Source organism: Pecten maximus, chromosome 7 (assembly GCF_902652985.1).
Source record: "Pecten maximus chromosome 7, xPecMax1.1, whole genome shotgun sequence".
Lineage (NCBI taxonomy): Eukaryota > Metazoa > Mollusca > Bivalvia > Pectinida > Pectinidae > Pecten > Pecten maximus.
In genome coordinates, this window is record NC_047021.1 from 7237745 (window position 1) to 7264529 (window position 26785).

The 26785-nt window shown below is 42.0% G+C and overlaps 1 protein-coding gene across 1 annotated transcript; it reads right to left on the reverse strand.

The window, feature by feature from the left end:
• Window positions 1–13950: 13950 nt before the first annotated feature.
• LOC117331023 (filaggrin-like) lies at window positions 13951–25041 on the reverse strand. The gene is made up of 5 exons (XM_033889616.1): window positions 24886–25041; window positions 23934–24363; window positions 23455–23659; window positions 17326–19819; window positions 13951–16938 (listed from the first exon to the last, which is right to left on the reverse strand). Exons 1-5 carry the CDS (start codon window positions 25039–25041, stop codon window positions 13951–13953), a joined length of 6273 nt encoding a protein of 2090 aa, XP_033745507.1.
• Between the last annotated feature and the right edge of the window lie 1744 nt (window positions 25042–26785).

Here is a 26785-nt window from a genome sequence, read left to right on the forward strand (position 1 = left end):
TGAATTCTGCAATTTCGGCATCAGAGGTCATCTTCTAAACAACCATTCGTGACTGGTACAACGATATGTCAAGTGCCGTGACGTGGCATGGTATTACGTCACAATGGTCCCCCATCGAATCCGGAGTAAGGCAAGGTGGCGTTTTATCAACCTTTCTCTATCAAACGTTTATTAACAATCTAATCGATTGGTTAGGAAAAAGTAAATATGGTGCCTATATCGATAAGGTAAAATCTGGGAATCCACCATTGGCAGATGACATTACCCTCGTCAGCACTTCTCCACGTTCGCTACGAAACATGTTGAACAATTGTAAGGAATACAGCGTATAGTGGAAATTTGAGTATAAGGATTCGAAGTATAAAGTTTTGGTAATTGGTAACTACATTCCAAGGAATCCGAATGAAGCATGGGCATTATACTCGCATATCCTTGGGAGCTCCCACTCCCAAAAAGAATTTTTTTTTTCTATCAGAATAGTAATAATTTTGAATGAACTGCCAGAGCATGTAGTTTCAGCAAAACATATTCGTTTAAAGAGAAGTTGGACAATGAGTGGAAAATCAAGAACTTTATTATAATTGTAAAGCTACAATCAGAACATAGATAATATACATGTAACTGGATAAAGTATCAAATTAAGCGGCGGAGGAATGTATTCCTTACTGAACTGACACCTTAATGTATTCATTATTTATTGTCTTCATTTATCATGTATAATAGTTATATTAGAGCAGTGATATCTTGTATATTACAGTCCTTTCTCTAACGGTTCAATAAATCCAAAACACTGTTGGGTTCGTTTCTGCCGTTTATTCCGTATCAGATAATAACAAAACCCTACAGATCCTGCAGGGGTTTACAGAATTGCTTTGGTTCCCAATCATCCAATCATGATATGATGGGAAGTTTTATCACCACTCAGTATGTACAAATAGTAAAGCTCTACCAGTTCCTTAGTTTTTCCAATTACAACCTATACCTTCAATACTTTGGTACTGAGTGAAATTAGTGAAGTTAAAAATCATGCAGTTGTTAGCTATAACCAATAGAAATGTCCGTAGATGTCATGTGACTAAAAGTACGCACATTCCACACATTCTTACGTACAGGTAACACACACCATTAAGGGTCCTTACACCACTATTTTTCCTCGCACAACTATGGTATCACACAACCATTTTAGGTTTCTGACATCAAGACCTTTCATAATACCAACATCCAAAATATCATTCTTACACAATATAAATATATATCACCCCGTTACATCTCCCCTCTCATAAAAAAATGACCTCCGTGTCATTACAGTAATTGAGTACAATAAACACAGATTCTGTAAATAAAACAATAAATTAAAACAAATCTAATTTCCACCACTAACGATGGATAGCAAAGAGTCCAACACTCGCTCAGGCATGTTGTACAACTTTCCCCCAGTGGTCAGTTCCTGTAAATAAGTAGCTCTCAACATCCACTCGGGTGGTGTCGTTGGAGTTTGGCTCATTATGTACTGTCCTGACTGTTGCCACTTAGGTTGTTGACGTTTCCTGCCAGATTTCCTAGGAACGGGTACTGGTTTTCCAGGACTCTTCTGTTCGGCATTGTCCGATGCCGCCCCCTCCCCTCCCTAGGAGATAAAGTCCTCCTGAGGCTCAGACTGGTGGGTCTCTGCTATAGAGTTCCGATCGTCATCACCTCCAGCTTCATCAACTAGCATTACGTCTTCAGTACTTGAAGAAACTTATGGGTCCTGCTCATCCTCAGCATCATCTGTAGCACTAGATGGGGTGCCTAACACTGGGTGTAGAACCATCAATGACTTTCAAGTAGTCCTCCTCATCATCTGTCTCGGAATCCTGTCCTGTGTCCGATTTTTGTCTACCATCTCCCGCAGTCCTAGTTTTCTTTCTACGTCTCTGTTTAGGTGTTGGTTTCTCTGTTGCTGTCTCATGTACCTCCAGTCCATCAGAAGCTGTGTCGAATAAATCTCCAACTGGCAATAGCAGGTTTCTATGGAGTTTTCGGGTCCTACCATTCCCAGTCTCTGTTTTCACCATGAAAACTGGTACCTCCGGATTAGGCTGTACTGTAACTAGATATACATCCTGCTCCCATCTATCGGCTATCTTGTGCTTCCCTTCATGTACTAACTTCTTCACAAGTACCCGATCTCTACACTGCACAATAGCTCCCCTGATTCTCTGGTTATAATGGTCCCTCTGCTTCTCCCTGGCCTTGTCAGCACTTTTGGTTGCCATTTCATAGGACGTTTTCAACTTAGTACGTAGCTCATCAATGTACTTTGAATGACCGACATGTTTATCTCCCCTGTCGATTCCAAAGGCCTGATCCAATGGCAGTCGAGACATCCTTCCGAACATAAGGAGGAATGGTCTGTATCCAGTCTGCTCATGTCGTGTGCAATTATAAGCGTGTACCAGAGGTCCCACATGTTTCTTCCAATTAATCTTCTGGTCTGGTTCCAAAGTTCCAAGCATGTTGAGTATGGTCCTGTTAAATCTGTCACACATACCATTACAACTGGGGTGATAAGGGGTTGTCCTAGACTTTCTAATTCCGGCAATCTCACAAAGTTCATGTATCAACTTTCCATCAAAATTCGGTCCTTGATCCGAATGTAGACGTATAGGGAAACCATAATGGATGGAAAAGTTGTTGAATAAAACCTCCTCTGCTGTGGTTTTAGCAGTCATGGTCCTTGTAGGATAGGCCTGTGCGTACCTTGTGAAGTGATCCTTAAGAATTAACAAGTACTGATAACCTCCCTTTGATGTCTCTAGAGTCAGGAAATCCAAACACACTAATTCTAATGGCTGACATGTTCTGATATTCACTAAGGGTGCTTGTTCTGATATTCACTAAGGGTGCACGTTGAGTCATCTGTGTTTTCCGTTGAGTACATCTCTGGCACTTGGTTATCCAATCATCGATGTCTCTCGTCATACCAGGCCAGTAAAACCGTTCCTGAACTAATGACAGGGTCCGGTCTCTTCCTGAATGTCCCAAATCGTCATGTAATGCCCGTTTAATCATGGATGATGGTAATACCAGCTGTCGTACAGTTTCCTCGCTTCTGATGACATCTTTGTATAGCACTCCACTCTCCAAATGAAGGTGACTGAAACTCCTCAAAACTGTTTTGTGCTAAGGTTGTGTCTTGACGGTTTACGTCCTTCTCTGACAGCATGTATGAAAGGCTGTAATACTGGGTCCCTCGTCTGATACTGTCTCCAGTCCCTTTAGGTCAGTTGCTCCATCTCTACTGTATCATCCTCATCTAAGGTATTATCTGTAGAAATAACATCAGCTCTCCCATCACCCTACAATCTTCCACACACCACTTTAACCGAATCAATGTCCAACTCCTGAACAGTGTCCTCTGGAATCCTTGATAAGGTATCCGCATCAACGTTATTTCGTCCAGGTCTATACTTTATGTCAAAGTCGTTTGATGAAAGTGCAGTCATCCATCTGTGTCCAGTTGCATCTAGTTTTGCTGTAGTTAATACATATGTTAACGAATTATTATCAGTTACAACAGTGAATGTTGTTCCATACAGATAGTCTGAAAACTTGTCAGTTATGGCCCACTTTAATGCCAATAACTCCAGTTTGTGAGCTGGGTACCTGCGTTCTGATTTGGTCAATCCTCGGCTGGCATAACTGATAACTCGCTTGAGGCCGTCCTGTGTTTGGTCGAGAATGGCTCCTAATCCTTTTCCACTTGCATCAGTGTGAACTTCAAATGGTAGCGCCAGATCTGGGTAACCAAGAACCGGAGGCGTTGCAAGTACTGTCTTTAACTTATCAAAGGACTCCTGTTGGTTTCCATTCCGATGACATCATTTCCTGCTTCTTCTTTGATTTCTTCTCTTTTGTCCGAGTAGGTGGTAGTAACTCATTGAGGGGTTTGGCAATAGTAGAGAAAACTCCGTACAAACTTCCTATGATATCCGGGGAATCCGAGAAACTTCCTTAAGTCCTCAGCATTTCCAGGTGTCTTCCACTCTGCAATCTCTGTTTTCTCTGGATCGGCTTCTACTCCTTTTTCGGATACTATGAATCCCAAATACTTCACTCTGGATTTGAATAGCATACATTTCTTCGGTGATAGCTTGATACCATTTTCTCTCAGCGTCTGTAACACCAACTCAAGGCGATGCATGTGTTCAGCTATGTCCTTAGAGTAAATGATTATGTCATCCAGGTAGATGAATCATATAGTTCCGACATACTCCTTCAAACAATCCTCCATGAGTCTCTGGTAAGTTGCCGGAGCATTAACCAGTCCAAATGGCATTCTGTTGTATTCCTACAGCCCTAAGGCTTCTAGAGTCCTTCTCTGGAGCATGGTAATCTTCCAAAGATCCCTCAACAGATACAGGATGTAACTCTGCTACAATAGAATTTGATGGTATAGTTATATTCTTCACACTGACATTCGCAATGGTAATAATAGAGCACAGGTTGGTATATAGTTCACTGGTTTATCAACTACTCCTCTAACAGTAATCTTGGATTTGGAGGGTATGGTAATATTTCCCCTCTCTGCCAGCTTGACATTGCCTAGACGGAAATTTCTCCTAAGTTCCCTGGAACGTAGCATCAGACATCGAAAAGCAAGGTAACATGGTGTTTCCATACTTGTATCTTGCATAAACCTCTGGCCATAATGACGTCTGCTTCCGTTCAAGGCTTCTATAAGAACATTGGTTCCCAACAGGAGAGGTACTGCTCTGTTATACCTACTGTCTGGTACTACTAAGAACATACAGGTAAATGGTTCTCAATTCAATCTTGGGAGTTGATCCAGCTCTGTCTCTACAAATCCAGTATAGGGTAAGGAAGTCCAACCAGCACCCTCCATGTCCAATAGCTCAGTAATCGGCTGTAATTCAAGGTGACTTAGATGTGTGTGATAAAAACTCTCACTTACCGTTGAGACTGTTGATCCGGTTAGTTATATTAGACTCCTCTTGTATATTAGTTATATTAGACCGGTGATGTCTTGTATATTAGTTATATTAGACCGGTGATGTCTTGTACATTAGTTATATTAGACCGGCGATGTCTTGTACATTAGTTATATTAGACCGATGACATCTTGTACATTAGTTATATTAGACCGATGACATCTTGTATATTAGTTATATTAGACCGATGACGTCATGTACATTAGTTATATTAGACCGATGACATCTTGTACATTAGTTATATTAGACCGATGATGTCATGTACATTAGTTATATTAGACCGATGATGTCTTGTATATTATTTATATTAGACAGGTGATGTCTTGTATATTAGTTATATTAGACCGGTGGTGTCTTGTATATTAGTTATATTAGACAGATGATGTCTTGTATATTATTTATATTAGACCGGTGACGTCTTGTACATTAGTTATATTAGACCGGTGACGTCTTGTATATTAGTTATATTAGACCAATCACGACTTGTATATTAGTTATATTAGACCGATGACGTCATGTACATTAGTTATATTAGACCGATGATGTCTTGTATATTAGTTATATTAGACCGGTGATGTCTTGTATATTAGTTATATTAGATCAATCACGACTTGTATATTAGTTATATTAGACCGATGACGTCATGTACATTAGTTATATTAGACCGATGATGTCTTGTATATTATTTATATTAGACAGGTGATGTCTTGTATATTAGTTATATTAGACCGGTGGTGTCTTGTATATTAGTTATATTAGACCGATGATGTCTTGTATATTATTTATATTAGACCGGTGACGTCTTGTATATTAGTTATATTAGACCGGTGGTGTCTTGTATATTAGTTATATTAGACCGGTGATGTCTTGTATATTAGTTATATTATACCGGTGACGTCTTGTATATTAGTTATATTAGACCGATGATGTCTTGTATATTAGTTATATTATACCGGTGATGCCTTGTATATTAGTTATATTAGACCGATGATGTCTTGTATATTAGTTATATTAGACCGGTGGTGTCTTGTATATTAGTTATATTAGACCAGTGACGTCTTGTATATTAGTTATATTAGACCGGTGATGTCTTGTATATTAGTTATATTAGACCGATGACGTCTTGTATATTAGTTATATTAGACCGATGATGTCTTGTATATTAGTTATATTAGACCAATCACGACTTGTATATTAGTTATATTAGACCAATCACGACTTGTATATTAGTTATATTAGACCGATGACGTCATGTACATTAGTTATATTAGACCGATGATGTCATGTATATTAGTTATATTAGACCGGTGATGTCTTGTATATTAGTTATATTATACCGGTGATGTCTTGTATATTAGTAATATTAGACCGATGATGTCTTGTATATTAGTTATATTATACCGTTGATGCCTTGTATATTAGTTATATTAGACCGGTGTTGTCTTGTATATTAGTTATATTAGACCGGTGGTGTGTTGTATATTAGTTATATTAGACCGGTGATGTCTTGTATATTAGTTATATTATACCGGTGATGTCTTGTATATTAGTTATATTAGACCGATGACGTCTTGTTATTAGACCGGTGTTGTCTTGTATATTATTTATATTAGACCCGTGACGTCTTGTATATTAGTTATATTAGACCGGTTGTGTCTTGTATATTAGTTATATTATACCGGTGATGTCTTGTATATTAGTAATATTAGACCGATGATGTCTTGTATATTAGTTATATTATACCGTTGATGTCTTGTATATTAGTTATATTAGACCGGTGTCGTCTTGTATATTAGTTATATTAGACCGGTGATGTCTTGTATATTAGTTATATTAGACCGATGGTGTCTTGTATATTAGTTATATTAGACCGATGATGTCTTGTATATTAGTTATATCAGACCGGTGTCGACTTGTATATTAGTTATATTAGACCGGTGATATCTTGTATATTAGTTATATTAGACCGATGGTGTCTTGTATATTAGTTATATTAGACCGATGACGTCATGTACATTAGTTATATTAGACCGGTGATGTCTTGTATATTAGTTATATTATACAGGTGATGTCTTGTATATTAGTTATATTAGACCGGTTGTGTCTTGTATATTAGTTATATTATACCGGTGATGTCTTGTATATTAGTAATATTAGACCGATGATGTCTTGTATATTAGTTATATTATACCGTTGATGTCTTGTATATTAGTTATATTAGACCGATGACATCTTGTACATTAGTTATATTAGACCGGTGATGTCTTGTATATTAGTTATATTAGACCGATGACGTCATGTACATTAGTTATATTAGACCGATGACATCTTGTACATTAGTTATATTAGACCGGTGATGTCTTGTATATTAGTTATATTAGACCGATGACGTCATGTACATTAGTTATATTAGACCGGTGACGTCTTGTATATTAGTTATATTAGACCAATCACGACTTGTATATTAGTTATATTAGACCGATGACGTCATGTACATTAGTTATATTAGACCGATGATGTCTTGTATATTAGTTATATTAGACCGGTGATGTCTTGTATATTAGTTATATTAGATCAATCACGACTTGTATATTAGTTATATTAGACCGATGACGTCATGTACATTAGTTATATTAGACCGATGATGTCTTGTATATTATTTATATTAGACAGGTGATGTCTTGTATATTAGTTATATTAGACCGGTGGTGTCTTGTAAATTAGTTATATTAGACCGATGATGTCTTGTATATTATTTATATTAGACCGGTGACGTCTTGTATATTAGTTATATTAGACCGGTGGTGTCTTGTATATTAGTTATATTAGACCGGTGATGTCTTGTATATTAGTTATATTATACCGGTGACGTCTTGTATATTAGTTATATTAGACCGATGATGTCTTGTATATTAGTTATATTATACCGGTGACCGGTGATGTCTTGTATATTAGTTATATTATACCGGTGATGTCTTGTATATTAGTTATATTAGACCGATGACGTCTTGTTATTAGACCGGTGTTGTCTTGTATATTATTTATATTAGACCCGTGACGTCTTGTATATTAGTTATATTAGACCGGTTGTGTCTTGTATATTAGTTATATTATACCGGTGATGTCTTGTATATTAGTAATATTAGACCGATGATGTCTTGTATATTAGTTATATTATACCGTTGATGTCTTGTATATTAGTTATATTAGACCGGTGTCGTCTTGTATATTAGTTATATTAGACCGGTGATGTCTTGTATATTAGTTATATTAGACCGATGGTGTCTTGTATATTAGTTATATTAGACCGATGATGTCTTGTATATTAGTTATATCAGACCGGTGTCGACTTGTATATTAGTTATATTAGACCGGTGATATCTTGTATATTAGTTATATTAGACCGATGGTGTCTTGTATATTAGTTATATTAGACCGATGACGTCATGTACATTAGTTATATTAGACCGGTGATGTCTTGTATATTAGTTATATTATACAGGTGATGTCTTGTATATTAGTTATATTAGACCGATGATGTCTTGTATATTAGTTATATCAGACCGGTGTCGACTTGTATATTAGTTATATTAGACCGGTGATATCTTGTATATTAGTTATATTAGACCGATGGTGTCTTGTATATTAGTTATATTAGACCGATGACGTCATGTACATTAGTTATATTAGACCGATGATGTCTTGTATATTATTTATATTAGACAGGTGATGTCTTGTATATTAGTTATATTAGACCGGTGGTGTCTTGTATATTAGTTATATTAGACCGATGATGTCTTGTATATTATTTATATTAGACCGGTGACGTCTTGTATATTAGTTATATTAGACCGGTGGTGTCTTGTATATTAGTTATATTAGACCGGTGATGTCTTGTATATTAGTTATATTATACCGGTGATGTCTTGTATATTAGTTATATTAGACCGATGATGTCTTGTATATTAGTTATATTATACCGGTGATGCCTTGGATATTAGTTATATTAGACCGGCGATGTCTTGTATATTAGTTATATTAGACCGGTGGTGTCTTGTATATTAGTTATATTAGACCAGTGACGTCTTGTATATTAGTTATATTAGACCGGTGATGTCTTGTATATTAGTTATATTAGACCGATGACGTCTTGTATATTAGTTATATTAGACCGATGATGTCTTGTATATTAGTTATATTAGACCGGTGATGTCTTGTATATTAGTTATATTAGACCAATCACGACTTGTATATTAGTTATATTAGACCGATGACGTCATGTACATTAGTTATATTAGACCGATGCTGTCATGTATATTAGTTATATTAGACCGGTGATGTCTTGTATATTAGTTATATTATACCGGTGATGTCTTGTATATTAGTAATATTAGACCGATGATGTCTTGTATATTAGTTATATTATACCGTTGATGCCTTGTATATTAGTTATATTAGACCGGTGTTGTCTTGTATATTAGTTATATTAGACCGGTGGTGTCTTGTATATTAGTTATATTAGACCGGTGATGTCTTGTATATTAGTTATATTATACCGGTGATGTCTTGTATATTAGTTATATTAGACCGATGACGTCTTGTGTATTAGACCGGTGATGTCTTGTATATTAGTTATATTAGACCGATGGTGTCTTGTATATTAGTTATATTAGACCGATGATGTCTTGTATATTAGTTATATCAGACCGGTGTCGACTTGTATATTAGTTATATTAGACCGGTGATATCTTGTATATTAGTTATATTAGACCGATGGTGTCTTGTATATTAGTTATATTAGACCGATGACGTCATGTACATTAGTTATATTAGACCGGTGATGTCTTGTATATTAGTTATATTAGACCGATGATGTCTTGTATATTAGTTATATTAGACCGGTGGTGTCTTGTATATTAGTTAGTCTCGCCCATGGAATAGGAATCCCCAGCCCTTCCGGTCCCACCTTCCCTTGTTTCCATTTGTCGTTTGTGGTGTTTGATGTGTTACTTTTTGTTTCGGTCCCTTCTGTTTAAGATTGCTTTGATCAATTTTCATTAGTACCTGTAATTGTTCATTCAACCGGAGGCAAAAATATCTGTTTGAATGTTTGTTTTAACTCATCATACATTGTCAATGTTATTACTTTTCAAAGTAGTTCGAAAATATATGCCTAAACCTTATTAAATCGTCGTTGAATGGAGAGTTTGGCAGCAGTGTGTCGCTGTTGACACTGACACGGTGAGGAATAAAGGAACTTTGCAGCACGAAGGGCAGTATTTATCACGTATTGTCATTTCGTAGGTAGGTTGTTTAACGTTCCAAGTATTTACAGGGTAAATATATCTCCCAGATTTGACAGGTTGGAGAGAGCGTTTGTTACAGCGGTTACGTGGTCCTGTGTAGTACATGCCAGGTAACTCTCTAGTTGGTGTAGTTACTTCGGGTGTAAGTTCTCGGTCTGATCTACTCGACAATCAGAATGACAATTTTAAATCTCTATAACACATAAGCTTTATATACAAAAATCGATAATCGATAATTTACAACACGAGGTATAGGTAAACTGTACAGACAAAAATAATGAAATATGTGTTTAGATACCACTGAGGAACCGCTTGCATTACATGTTGGGAACTTCGACGAAAGTTTGAACTATAACTACTGCACAGTAACACTGGACAAGACGGAAATCAACAACAATTATATGTGATGAGCTATCTTAATTAGAGGTGTTCAAATAAGAGGGAACCAAAATTACAATGAATAGGGAACAGAAGAAGAGAATAACACAAAACATCACCTGTCTAAAAGAGAGACTGATTGACCTTGACCCGATTCTCGACCTCCTGATAGAGAGGGATGTTCTCACCCTTGAGCACAGGAACCGGATCGAACAGATAGCCAGCCCAACCTCTCAGAGGAAGTTCAATGAATTTATATCTGTCCTACTGGCCTCCCCCGAACCCACGGCTTACCATGTGTTTATCGAAGCCCTACAGACAGAAAGACATCACTTTATCGTGGATAAACTGCAGAACACAGTCGTCAAAGAAGGTAAGTATCCAGTAGTGTGATTATATTAAAGAATGTACAAATAAATGGCAGTGAGTGATTAGGCACAGGTGAAACGCACCTATCTTAATTCAGTATTAATAAAACTAAATACTTAGCAACGGATATAAAACTCCTATATAGTTGTTTGGTGCTTCTTAGACTGTCAGTGATGTAGGGACATCAACTCTACACCACACAGCTGTTTCGTCTTTTTAAGACTCGTCAATGATATATTGGACATCGCACAGTTGTTTCGTCTTTCTTAACCTCGCCAGTGACGTTATGGACATGATACCGCTTTTTTACCTCTAGGATTTATCGGTGATGTAAGGGACATCATACCGCTGTTTTGTGCCTCTAAGATTGGTCAGGGATGCTATGGATATCATACACAGTTGTGTAGAAATCTAGAAACCGATGTCAGCCAAAATACATGTCATATATATAAAAGGCCAAATGTATTAGCTCTTCATTCACTAAAGTGAAATATGGCGACTCGGAATTAGTTATAGAGAGCGAGTAAAAACAAAGCATACAGTGGTTTGTCGTTGTAGGACTCGTCAAGGGAATCCATAAGGGAAGTAAGATAGGATAGTTATCAATTAGAGGAGGTAAATTACTTCATTTTTTAATAAACCGAGCACCAAAATACTTGTTTACATTAAAACCAGGGTTATGCTATGAACAAGTTTGATTTATACAGACAACACAAGCAGTGTTTTGTAATTACAGATTTGTTAATTAAGAAACAGAATTTTGTAATCACAAGTGTATATAATTACATTAAAAGTGACGTAGTAATAATTCTATATTTTGTCGAAACATTTCAGCAAATCAATATAATCCATAATAAATACCAGTTTTGTGATTCATAACGTAGTCTAATGAAACGATGTATCATATAACACGGTTCTAAAACACCACTAAAGAGTTCCATAGGTCGTACAGCACGGTTCTACAACACTACTAAACACCATGGATCGTACAGCACGGTTCTACAACACTACTAAACACCATGGATCGTACAGCACGGTTCTACAACACTACTAAACACCATTGATCGTACAGCACAGTTCTACAACACTACTAAACACCATGGATCGTACAGCACGGTTCTACAACACTACTAAACACCATGGATCGTACAGCACGGTTCTACAACACTACTAAACACCATGGATCGTACAGCACGGTTCTACAACACTACTAAACACAATGGATCGTACAGCACGGTTCTACAACACTACTAAACACCATGGATCGTACAGCACGGTTCTACAACACTACTAAACACCATGGATCGTACAGCACGGTTCTACAACATTACTAAACACCATGGATCGTACAGCACGGTTCTACAACACTACTAAACACCATGGATCGTACAGCACGGTTCTACAACACTACTAAACACCATGGATCGTACAGCACGGTTCTACAACACTACTAAACACCATGGATCGTACAGCACGGTTCTACAACACTACTAAACACCATGGATCGTACAGCACGGTTCTACAACATTACTAAACACCATGGATCGTACAGCACGGTTCTACAACACTACTAAACACCATGGATCGTACAGCACGGTTCTACAACACTACTAAACACCATGGATCGTACAGCACGGTTCTACAACACTACTAAACACCATGGATCGTACAGCACGGTTCTACAACACTACTAAACACCATGGATCGTACAGCACGGTTCTACAACACTACTAAACACCATGGATCGTACAGCACGGTTCTACAACACTACTAAACACAATGGATCGTACAGCACGGTTCTACAACACTACTAAACACCATGGATCGTACAGCACGGTTCTACAACACTACTAAACACAATGGATCGTACAGCACGGTTCTACAACACTACTAAACACCATGGATCGTACAGCACGGTTCTACAACACTACTAAACACCATGGATCGTACAGCACGGTTCTACAACACTACTAAACACCATGGATCGTACAGCACGGTTCTACAACACTACTAAACACCATGGATCGTACAGCACGGTTCTACAACACTACTTAACACCATGGATCGTACAGCACGGTTCTACAACATTACTAAACACCATGGATCGTACAGCACGGTTCTACAACACTACTAAACACCATGGATCGTACAGCACGGTTCTACAACACTACTAAACACCATGGATCGTACAGCACGGTTCTACAACACTACTAAACACCATGGATCGTACAGCACGGTTCTACAACACTACTAAACACCATGGATCGTACAGCACGGTTCTACAACACTACTAAACACAATGGATCGTACAGCACGGTTCTACAACACTACTAAACACCATGGATCGTACAGCACGGTTCTACAACACTACTAAACACAATGGATCGTACAGCACGGTTCTACAACACTACTAAACACCATGGATCGTACAGCACGGTTCTACAACACTACTAAACACCATGGATCGTACAGCACGGTTCTACAACACTACTAAACACCATGGATCGTACAGCACGGTTCTACAACACTACTTAACACCATGGATCGTACAGCACGGTTCTACAACACTACCACTTATTCAGATATTGACATTTCTTTCGACCAGTTTTTGAGTGTCTTCCGTCGCCTTCTTGGTCTCAGCACAACGGTCCTTAGCAACACTGACAAATCCCAGAAGGACGAAACATCTGTATGGCGTTGTTTAATTATAACCTCAATTTTGTTGAATATGCTAACATCTTGGTTTGGCATGCATCCATGATGATATAATTGTTTATTTGTTAGTGACATTTCATGCTTGGTAATTCACATTTAAATTTTTGTTATTGTAAATATATCTAAAGATATTATTATTTGATATTTGATTTCTTATTATAATTGTTTAATATTTGATAGTGTTATACTTAGTGTCTACGACTATCTACGTTCATGCTGGTATAAAACGTTTCCTCTGAGGAAAACAGTGTGTAAGGAATTGATATGATCACACTGTCATGTGATGCCACCAAAACGTCCCCATGACTGGCCCCGTAACTGACGTCCTCATGACTGGCCCCGTAACTGACGTCCTCATGACTGGCCCCGTAACTGACGTCCTCATGACTGGCCCTATAACTGACGTCCCCATGACTGGCCCCGTAACTGACGTCCTCATGACTGGCCCCGTAACTGATTTCCCCATGACTGACCATATAACTGACGTCCCCATGACTGGCCCTATAACTGATTTCCCCATGACTGACCATATAACTGACGTCCTCATGACTGGCCCCGTAACTGACGTCCCCGTGACTGGCCCCGTAACTGACGTCCTCATGACTGGCCCTATAACTGATGTCCCCATGACTTGCCCTATAACTGATGTCCCCATGTCTGGCCCCGTAACTGACGTTCCCATGACTGGCCCCGTAACTGACGTCCTCATGACTGGCCCTATAACTGATGTCCCCATGACTGGCCCTATAACTGATGTCCCCATGACTTGCCCTATAACTGATGTCCCCATGTCTGGCCCCGTAACTGACGTCCTCATGACTGGCCCCGTAACTGACGTCCCCATGACTGGCCCTATAACTGATGTCCCCATGACTTGCCCTATAACTGATGTCCCCATGTCTGGCCCCGTAACTGACGTTCCCATGACTGGCCCCGTAACTGACGTCCTCATGACTGGCCCTATAACTGATGTCCCCATGACTTGCCCTATAACAGATGTCCCCATGTCTGGCCCCGTAACTGACGTCCCTATGACTGGCCCCGTAACTGACGTCCTCATGACTGGCCCTATAAGTGACGTCCCCATGTCTGGCCCCGTAACTGACGTCCCCATGACTGGCCCCGTAACTGACGTCCTCATGACTGGCCCCGTAGCTGACGTCCCCATGACTGGCCCTATAACTGACGTCCCCGTGACTGGCCCCGTAACTGACGTCCTCATGACTGGCCCCGTAACTGACGTCCCCATGACTGGCCCTATAACTGACGTCCTCATGACTGGCCCCGTAACTGACGTCCCCATGACTGGCTCCGTAACTGACGTCCCCATGACTGGCCCCGAAACTAACGTCCCCATGACTGGCCCTATAACTGACGTCCTCATGACTGGCCCTATAACTGACGTCCTCATGACTGGCCCTATAACTGACGTCCCCATGTCTGGCCCCGTAACTGACGTCCTCATGACTGGCCCTATAACTGATGTCCCCATGACTTGCCCTATAACTGATGTCCCCATGACTTGCCCTATAACTGATGTCCCCATGTCTGGCCCCGTAACTGACGTCCGCATGACTGGCCCCGTAACTGACGTCCTCATGACTGGCCCTATAACTGATGTCCCCATGACTGGCCCTATAACTGATGTCCCCATGACTTGCCCTATAACTGATGTCCCCATGTCTGGCCCCGTAACTGACGTCCTCATGACTGGCCCCATAACTGATGTCCCCATGACTGGCCCTATAACTGACGTCCCCATGTCTGGCCCCGTAACTGACGTCCCTATGACTGGCCCCGTAACTGACGTCCTCATGACTGGCCCTATAAGTGACGTCCCCATGTCTGGCCCCGTAACTGACGTCCCCATGACTGGCCCCGTAACTGACGTCCTCATGACTGGCCCCGTAGCTGACGTCCCCATGACTGGCCCCGTAACTGACGTCCTCATGACTGGCCCCGTAACTGACGTCCCCATGACTGGCCCTATAACTGACGTCCTCATGACTGGCCCCGTAACTGACGTCCCCATGACTGGCCCCGTAACTGACGTCCCCATGACTGGCCCCGTAACTGACGTCCCCATGACTGGCCCCGTAACTAACGTCCCCATGACTGGCCCTATAACTGACGTCCTCATGACTGGCCCTATAACTGACGTCCTCATGACTGGCCCTATAACTGACGTCCCCATGTCTGGCCCCGTAACTGACGTCCTCATGACTGGCCCCGTAACTGACGTCCCCATGTCTGGCCCCGTAACTGACGTCCTCATGACTGGCCCCGTAACTGACGTCCTCATGTCTGGCCCCGTAACTGACGTCCCCATGACTGGCCCCGTAACTGACGTCCCCATGACTGGCCCCGTAACTGACGTCCTCATGACTGGCCCCGTAACTGACGTCCTCATGACTGGCCCCGTAACTGACGTCCTCGTGACTGGCCCCGTAACTAACGTCCCCATGACTGGCCCTATAACTGATGTCCCTATGACTGGCCCTATAACTGACGTCCCCATGACTGGCCCTATAACTGACGTCCCCATGACTGGCCCCGTTACTGACGTCCTCATGACTGGCCCTATAACTGATGTCCCCATGACTGGCCCTATAACTGACGTCCTCATGACTGGCCCCGTAACTGACGTCCCCATGACTGGCCCTATAACTGACGTCCCCATGACTGGCCCCGTAACTAACGTCATCATGACTGGCCCCGTAACTGACGTCCCCATGACTGGCCCCGTAACTAACGTCCCCATGACTGGCCCTATAACTGACGTCCTCATGACTGGCCCTATAACTGACGTCCTCATGACTGGCCCCGTAACTGACGTCCCCATGGCTGACCCCGTAACTGACGTCCTCATGTCTGGCCCCGTAACTGACGTCCCCATGACTGGCCCCGTAACTGACGTCCCCATGACTGGCCCTATAACTGATGTCCCCATGACTGGTCTTATAACTGACGTCCTCATGACTGGCCCCGTAACTGACGTCCCCATGACTGGCCCTATAACTGACGTCCCCATGACTGGCCCCGTAACTAACGTCATCATGACTGGCCCCGTAACTGACGTCCCCATGACTGGCCCTATAACTGACGTCCTCATGACTGGCCCTATAACTGACGTCCTCATGACTGGCCCCGTAACTGACGTCCCCATGACTGGCCCTCTAACTGACGTCCCCATGACTGGCCCCGTAACTAACGTCATCATGACTGGCCCCGTAACTGACGTCCCCATGACTGGCCCTATAACTGACGTCCTCATGACTGGCCCTATAACTGACGTCCTCATGACTGGCCCTATAACTGATGTCCCCATGACTTGCCCTATAACTGACGTCCCCATGTCTGGCCCTATAACTGACGTCCCCATGACTGGCCCCGTAACTAACGTCATCATGACTGGCCCCGTAACTGACGTCCCCATGTCTGGCCCCGTAACTAACGTCATCATGACTGGCCCCGTAACTGACGTCCTCATGACTGGCCCTATAACTGATGTCCCCATGACTGGCCCTATAACTAACGTCATCATGACTGGCCCTATAACTGACGTCCTCATGACTGGCCCCGTAACTGACGTCCTCATGACTGGCCCTATAACTGACGTCCCCATGTCTGGCCTCGTAACTGACGTCCTCATGACTAGCCCCGTAACTGACGTCCCCATGTCTGGCCCCGTAACTGACGTCCTCATGACTGGCCCCGTAACTGACGTCCTCATGTCTGGCCCCGTAACTGACGTCCTCATGACTGGCCCCGTAACTAACGTCCCCATGACTGGCCCTATAACTGATGTCCCCATGACTGGCCCTATAACTGACGTCCTCATGACTGGCCCCGTAACTGACGTCCCCATGACTGGCCCTATAACTGACGTCCCCATGACTGGCCCTATAACTGATGTCCCCATGACTGGCCCTATAACTGATGTCCCCATGACTTTCCCTATAACTGATGTCCCCATGTCTGGCCCCGTAACTGACGTCCTCATGACTGGCCCCATAACTGATGTCCCCATGACTGGCCCCGTAACTGACGTCCCCATGACTGGCCCTATAACTGACGTCCTCATGACTGGCCCCGTAACTGACGTCCCCATGGCTGACCCCGTAACTGACGTCCTCATGACTGGCCCTATAACTGATGTCCCCATGACTGGCCCTATAACTGACGTCCTCATGACTGGCCCCGTAACTGACGTCCTCATGACTGGTCCCGTAACTGACGTCCCCATGACTGGCCCCGTAACTGACGTCCCCATGACTGGCCCCGTAACTGACGTCCCCATGGCTGACCCCGTAACTGACGTCCTCATGACTGGCCCTATAACTGATGTCCCCGTGACTGGCCCTATAACTGACGTCCTCATGACTGGCCCCGTAACTGACGTCCTCATGACTGGCCCCGTAACTGACGTCCTCATGACTGGTCCCGTAACTGACGTCCCCATGACTGGCCCCGTAACTGACGTCCCCATGACTGGCCCCGTAACTGACGTCCTCATGACTGGCCCCGTAACTGACGTCCTCATGACTGGCCCCGTAACTGACGTCCTCGTGACTGGCCCCGTAACTAACGTCCCCATGACTGGCCCTATAACTGATGTCCCCATGACTGGCCCTATAACTGACGTCCTGATGACTGGCCCTATAACTGACGTCCCCATGACTGGCCCCGTTACTGACGTCCTCATGACTGGCCCTATAACTGATGTCCCCATGACTGGCCCTATAACTGACGTCCTCATGACTGGCCCCGTAACTGACGTCCCCATGACTGGCCCTATAACTGACGTCCCCATGACTGGCCCCGTAACTAACGTCATCATGACTGGCCCCGTAACTGACGTCCCCATGACTGACCCCGTAACTAACGTCCCCATGACTGGCCCTATAACTGACGTCCTCATGACTGGCCCTATAACTGACGTCCTCATGACTGGCCCTATAACTGACGTCCCCATGTCTGGCCCCGTAACTGACGTCCTCATGACTGGCCCCGTAACTGACGTCCCCATGTCTGGCCCCGTAACTGACGTCCTCATGACTGGCCCCGTAACTGACGTCCTCATGTCTGGCCCCGTAACTGACGTCCCCATGACTGGCCCCGTAACTGACGTCCCCATGACTGGCCCTATAACTGATGTCCCCATGACTGGTCCTATAACTGACGTCCTCATGACTGGCCCCGTAACTGACGTCCCCATGACTGGCCCTATAACTGACGTCCCCATGACTGGCCCCGTAACTAACGTCATCATGACTGGCCCCGTAACTGACGTCCCCATGACTGGCCCTATAACTGACGTCCTCATGACTGGCCCTATAACTGACGTCCTCATGACTGGCCCCGTAACTGACGTCCCCATGACTGGTCCTATAACTGACGTCCTCATGACTGGCCCCGTAACTGACGTCCCCATGACTGGCCCTATAACTGACGTCCTCATGACTGGCCCTATAACTGACGTCCTCATGACTGGCCCTATAACTGATGTCCCCATGACTTGCCCTATAACTGACGTCCCCATGTCTGGCCCTATAACTGACGTCCCCATGACTGGCCCTATAACTGACGTCCTCATGACTGGCCCCGTAACTGACGTCCCCATGACTGGCCCTATAACTAACGTCATCATGACTGGCCCTATAACTGACGTCCTCATGACTGGCCCTATAACTGACGTCCTCATGACTGGCCCCGTAACTGACGTCCCCATGACTGGCCCTATAACTAACGTCATCATGACTGGCCCTATAACTGACGTCCTCATGACTGGCCCCGTAACTGACATCCCCATGACTGGCTCTATAACTAACGTCATCATGACTGGCCCTATAACTGACGTCCCCATGACTGGCCCTATAACTGACGTCCTCATGACTGGCCCCGTAACTGACGTCCTCATGACTGGCCCCGTAACTGACGTCCCCATGACTGGCCCTATAACTGACGTCCCCATGACTGACCCCGTAACTGACGTCCTCATGACTGGCCCCGTAACTAACGTCCTCATGACTGGTCCCGTAACTGACGTCCCCATGACTGGCCGTATAACTAACGTCATCATGATTGGCCCTATAATGACGTCCCCATGACTGGCTCTATAACTGACGTCCTCATGACTGGCCCCGTAACTGACGTCCCCATGACTGGCCCTATAACTGACGTCCTCATGACTGGCCCCGTAACTGACGTCCCCATGACTGGCTCTATAACTAACGTCATCATGACTGGCCCTATAACTGACGTCCCCATGACTGGCCCTATAACTGACGTCCTCATGACTGTCCCCGTAACTGACGTCCTCATGACTGGCCCCGTAACTGACGTCCCCGTGACTGGCCCCGTAACTGACGTCCCCATGACTGGCCCTATAACTGACGTCCCCATGACTGACCCCGTAACTGACGTCCTCATGACTGGCCCTATAACTGACGTCCCCATGACTGGCCCTATAACTGACGTCCTCATGACTGGCCCCGTAACTGACGTCCCCATGACTGGTCCCGTAGCTGACGTCCTCATGACTGGCCCCGTAACTGACGTCCCCATGACTGGCCCCGTAACTGACGTCCCCATGACTGGCCCCGTATATAACTGACATTATCATATAAGGTATGTAGTTAAGATATGTTAGTATTATTTTTCTACTGCGTCCAGCGAAATATAGGATTTAAAATCTCGCCGGCATTTTTGTATCATGATTGAGAAATAAATAGTCTGTATTGGAATTTGAGAAGAGTACTCTTTCTAGCCCAATGACTTATATTAGGGAATTTACAGATTGAGGTAAAACTCATGCGTCTGGGTTTACCCGACTGGGATAACCCTTGGTTGGAACTTCCTGGTATCTACATTGATGATGTATTGTCTTTAAATAGCAATACTAGACTTTGTCTATCGAATGACCACAGAACTCGAAATCAAGGGCACACTACACAATCGTCCACACCAACCGCCTACCTCGATTATTCAGCTTACACCTTAGCTCCGTGGTAATCGTGATGATTTAACGAACGAAACTCGAGATTCCTTCCAAAAACGTTATCGGTGAAAGTGACCCATTGAAACAATACCTGTCGCACAGAATGCATTTTCGTTACCCCGGTCTATAGCTGTGATATAGTGTCTTCGAAAACTTCGCAGATTATGTGTAACGATATGGACATCTGTGGTTACCTACAGGCGTACATTATCACCATGACATGGTAAAGTGTAACGATATGGACATCTATGGTTACCTACAGGCGTACATTATCACCGTGACATGGTAAAGTGTAACGGTATGGACATCTGTGGTTACCTACAGGCGTACATTATCACCGTGACATGGTAAAGTGTAACGATATGGACATCTGTGGTTACCTACTCGGTAGTCTGTATATAATAAATCTATAGTCACCATACTTTGTTGTTACTTTACGAATTATTTCACTTAGAAGTGTGTCAGAAACTGATAACGTATATACGTCTATTGTTTAAGGGCATGAGAATACATATCAACCACAGATTTACACTCAGCACACCAAGGAAATCAGTCGTTCGCGAGAACGTAAATGTTTGCAGTAACACTGTACCATACTGGATATTTCAAACCACAGGTACTTGTGGACATGATTAAGATGTTTTTTAATCTAAATGTTACATTATAGCATGCTTAATTTGTAAAAACATGTATCATACCTTGGCTTTGTATCTATAATGTAACATCTAAGTTAAAAAAAAACATAATCATGTTCACAAAGTACCTGTGCTTCAAACATTATCGCGAGGGGCTGTGGGAAAAGTAAAACTACAGTTATATTGTGACATAAGGGTTATATAGGGCTGTATATTTCGGAGGAACAGTAAAAATCCAGAGTACTTGACCCACTGTCTAAGTGTACGCTACATCAGTGTATTCAGCTTATCAGACAACAAATAAAAAAAAAAAAAAAAAAAAAGGTTCGTTTGATGTAAATCTTGTTGTGACCGTCTTGTAAAGTTATAGTTTGTAAATACTCAACCGTCGTAGACAAACAGGTTGCACAACTGGTGGTTGTTGGATATGGCATTTATTTCGCTCTCGTTGGCTATGAGCTTATGCCATGGTGCAGCTTCCGTCGTCCGTCTGTCCGGCGTCCTTGACATTTCCTTTAAAATCCTACTAGTCCTGAATGCCTGAATGGTTTTTGATGAAATTTGTTCTGGAGCAATATTTGGCAAAGGAGATATAATGTTATTTAAACGGAGGGTGTTGCTCCCCTGAGGCCAAAGAAGCTGGCCCAATAGAGATTTGGGAACAAAAAAAGAAATTGTGGCAAAAAAAACCCATTAAAAATCCTTTTTTTTTTCAAGAACGACAGGATTTGGTCCACGTGTAGTTTGAACCATTATTGGGAGAGGTAGTTCGAAAGCAGGAAAATATTTGAAATATCACTTGAATTAAATTGGAGTATTTTGCCATAATTCCCGGAATATCCAAATGACCGATTCAGACCCTCTGGACTTCTTGTTAAAATTCAGTTGTTACACACATTTTCATTGGTTTGAAAATTAAGATTATTTCCGCTTAGACCATTTTTTTATGACGTTATAATTTTATATCATTTGTTATATACATTTTATTGGTTTAAAAATTAATGCTATTTCCTCATAGACCAAAACAATGTACGTCGTTTCCGCATAGACCAAAACAATGTACATCGGTTTTTTATGACATAATAATTTGATTTCATTTGTTACATACATTTTCATTCGTTTGAAAAATCAAGGTTATTCCCGCATAGACCAAAAAAATGTACATTGTTGTTTTTTTATGACGTAATACACATATAACTACTTTTTCGTCTGCTGTACAATCAGTCATGGCGTTCAACGTTGAAACCCTGTAGATATTTTGGGAATTGAGATTATCATGAAAACATGGGAGTTGCTGAGCTCAAGGACATTTTGTATTTTTTGAAACGTCGCCGGACGAAGTATCATAAAAAAAGCCAAACAAGAAATGAGCGACCAATCACAAAGCAGGCCAAAGAAAAGAAAAATGAATTAAAAAAGCAATTGAGGACTATTAATTTCAAATTAATACATTTTTTTTCGGTCGACAAACATAACATAACACAAAACCATAATTGACAATGACGACAAAATTAAGATTGGTACTTAACTTCACCAGAATTTAAATCCAGTTATCCTTAGACTAAGGGCGTCGTATGACGAATACACTTTGTCACCGTGGATTATATTTCCACTCACAATTAAACTCCAGGATCTTTCAATTTTCACACTGATGTTGACAACCAGGAATAGGGCTTAAAGAAACCAAACAAAAGAATTGCCAGGGCGGTCTCGTTAGATGACAAAAGAAATCCGTTGCCCTGTGCAGCCGTTAAAACTTTTTCTGCGAAAATCTTCTTCTGGCGCAAAACAATTTTTCAACCACTGTGATAAAGATGCTATGAAATTTCCAGAATCGTTTGACCACCATTCCTTCAATACATCACAAATTGAGCAACTTTTTACATATTCTGAACATTTTTTTTAACAGCGGTAGCTCAATCCTTTTAACAGATCCAAGATTAGGAAATATCGCATTGTTTCACAAACCTATAAACGTCTTTACAGGAACTGAAATGCACCTGTTAAACCCTTTCAGTTCTCAAATTTTTCGATGACGTACACCGCCCTTTGTTTACGGACCATTGAAATGTTCACTTGTTAAACTCATGTTGTCTGGAGCCTTCTTAGTATTAAGTTTGGCGATAGCTTTTTGAATCTCAGCTACTCTGACGGGAGATATCTTGTTATCCTTATCGCTGAGGATGCAAATGATTGTGTTGATTTCGTCGGACATTTCTTTGTTGAAGGTTGAAGCGGTGATCTTCTTTCGGTGTAACAAGCCTGTTGAAGTATTTGGTCTAGCAATAGAACAATAGTCCCCAGTCGAATCCATAATCCTGTTGGCCCATTCTCTCCTTTTGCTAGCTGACAATTGCCTTTGAAGTTTCTGTAATTCTTATTAGGCATACTTCATTTCCACGTAATTTCGGTTGTTTAAATCTCGTGGTTTACCAGCAATTTTCAATTTTACATTGCGAGTTTGTTTTTTTGTGTTTTTTGTGTTTTTTGTTTTTTGTTTTTTTTTGGCTTTTTATTTACTCGTTCCATGGCTTACCTAAGTTTTCCTTCCGAGCCACATGTTTATAGTTGGGGGTACCTCTGCTTGTAGCCCTAGTTAGAGTTCTTCCTGGGTGTTGTATAGCAGATATCGTTTCAAGTTCATTAGCTGGTGATTCTAAGGGTTGTAGGTTTTTGGCGATATAGGATTTAAAGGGTTCCTTGTCACATTTCCCCAAGTTTGTTTTGATGTGGACAGCTGTCTCTCTTTGAACTTTGTCGATTTGTAGTCTTACTTCTAGTAGTACTGGTACATGCCTATGATCATTGTGGTTGACCGAGCTTTCCTCGAGAACTATACACCTGGATATACTATGTTCTGCTTTCTTGTTGGATAAGAAGTAATCTGTTTCTGCCTGGTCCTTGTAGTTCCCTTTTGTAGAGTTCGTAATTCCCCTTCCTCGTAGAACTCGGTAAGGATTCTGTCTCTGGAATTGTTTGGGCGCAGTTGTAATGAGGCGTTTAGATCACCGCATAATATGATTGCATGATAATCGAACTTGTTAATTATTTCCTCTATTATTTGTATCCTTGTATTCACTGTCGGAGAATTTCTCTCTGGGGGGCATGTACACATTTATTATACAGATAGGTGGGAATTAATCGAGTTCTAACACTGATCCTCTCATTACCATATGGGTTATGATTATAGTTAGCATTCAATTGATTATTATGTAGTATTGAAAAACCTCCATAACCTCTGGGTATTTGTAGGGGTGACATTGGGTCTTTTGAGTCAGCAAATTTGGCATGGAAGTGATGAAGATCTGTTTAAAGTAGGCTATATTGGAACTGGAAGAGCTAGTTTTCTTGGATGTTCAGACTGTCTGTGGACTTAAGTAGGTGATCTATAGATAAACAGGACTGCTCGGTACATTTTTGATTTTGAAAGTTCCTAGTATAATAGATCTTGGTTCCGCCGCCATTCGCGGTTTGCAGCACGGCCCTACAATAAAAACTGTTGGTATAGATCTTTCATCATTTGTGTCGGGAATACCGGTAAATTCATTTGCTTTATCTATAAACTTGACTTTCTTTGGCGGTATAAGCGGATCTGGATGGTTATGGTTACATCGAGGAGGGAGTGGATGCATAAGTCGTTCCATGTTCGTGATCATTGTCCGTAGTTGCAGTTGTTCTAACTCCAGTTGGTGTAGCTACCTCTGTAGGTGTACAATAGGGCTTGATGGTTATAGCTTCCATGAGACGCTATACTATCATGTGCGCAGGGTTGTTGTGACTGCGTAGGTGGGGGCCGGGTTACTATGACTTCCTTGTAAGTTGATTTTCGTACGGAGAAGGCGATTACTTTTCTCAATGTCAATCACTTTTGTTTCCAACTTTGCGATAAAAGATTAAGTATTTAAGATTGTTTTATTTCGTTATCTATGGTTTTAGTTTCAGTTCCTGCTTTGTTCGTCTCCTAGCTGTATCATCTGGTTTTGAAGATGGTCCTGTAAGAGGTACAAAGGCTAAGATTGGTGACGAGCTTACAGTGTTTATGTTTTGTTTCTCAATAACGACAGTTTTTTTGTTTTTTGTTTTGCCTCAGTTGGATTTGGAATACCACAGTTGTGCTTGGCATTGATCTGTAGGGTATCAATGGTATACTGTTTCTCGGTTGTGACGGGTTTCAGTTCCTGTACTTCATCACCCCATTAAGATCCGTAGGACTGGTATATGAGTATTGTAGGAACTCCGACCTCACAGTTAGGAGTTTACATGATAAGAAACTGTATGCGTCATCTCATTCTTCATAAAATTCTGGAAATTAAAAGTGATACCAGTGCTGGCAGATGCCACCTATGCCTTTGGTAGCATTAAGATTACAATGGAAATATATATTTAGGTCAGCAGGTTTGGTGTTGCCCGATGTGACAACTTGGTGTTTGATGACTAGGGTATCAGTTAATATCATGTCATTGGGGGTATCCCTTGATACATCTTCGCTAGCCAAGGCTTCTGATTACGTTACACTACACGAACCCTTGGCGGATATAGGCGTCAGTTCTGGCCCTCTAGCGGAGATTCAAAATTACCACTCTTTACGCATGACATTTTCGACCAATCAAAACGAGCGTTACCGATTTACTTCATCTGAGATGTTTACAAACACACATGGAGGCTTGTGTCATTTTGATGAGATATGTGATCAATGACTTAAATAGTTTGATCAAACACTGCGAATGTTTCCCTAAAGATAGTTCGTCTCTGTATATAGGTAAAATGGCATGACATAGTCGACATTGTAGCTCTGTACTGGGTGCCGCAATTTTTGTTTACTGCGAAACCAAGCCTGAACGTAAAACGCGATTTGATTGGGTGCCCTGGGATTCCAGGGCGCGACGGGTTGAACACGACTATATCCGCCAAGGGTTCGTGTAGTGTAACGTAGACAGAAGCCTTGGCTAGCGAAGATGCCCTTGATAGTATTCCATCGCATATCCTGGTCTGCTCATCTGGTTTATCTATACTTACTTTCAGACACCTGTCAATGAGGGCAGAAAACTGTTGAGCTTCGACATGTTTGGATGTTTTTCTTATTGCATCTTCGATATCAGGAAGACTGTCATCTTGAAATTGATATGTTTCTACCATTGATTAGGAGGGAACAGTGAGTGTGATACAAGTTGATGGTGAATTCGTGACCTTTTCCTTCTGTATCGGAATGTTTAAATCTGTTATGGGTTTTGATAATCATTTCGGGCGAGCTACCAATCTTGTCGCTAACGATTTCACAGGAGAAGAAGATCGCAAAATGTTCCGTTAGTTGTTGATCTTTAGTAGCACTAAGTAATTCGTCTTTAGGAGTTCATAGCAGCCTGTGCTACATCCGATTTTGAGTTGAGG

Excerpts from the sequence above, each read along its gene's own strand:
- LOC117331023 (XM_033889616.1), bottom strand. The coding sequence starts at position 25,041 with ATGGAACGACTTATGCATCCACTCCCTCCTCGATGTAACCATAACCAT. Across the intron at positions 24,364-24,885 it reads CTATACCAACAGTTTTTATT|AGACAGAATCCTTACCGAGT; the intron begins GTAGGGCCGTGC and ends AAACAATTCCAG. Across the intron at positions 23,660-23,933 it reads GGCTCGGAAGGAAAACTTAG|GCTTGTTACACCGAAAGAAG; the intron begins GTAAGCCATGGA and ends ATACTTCAACAG.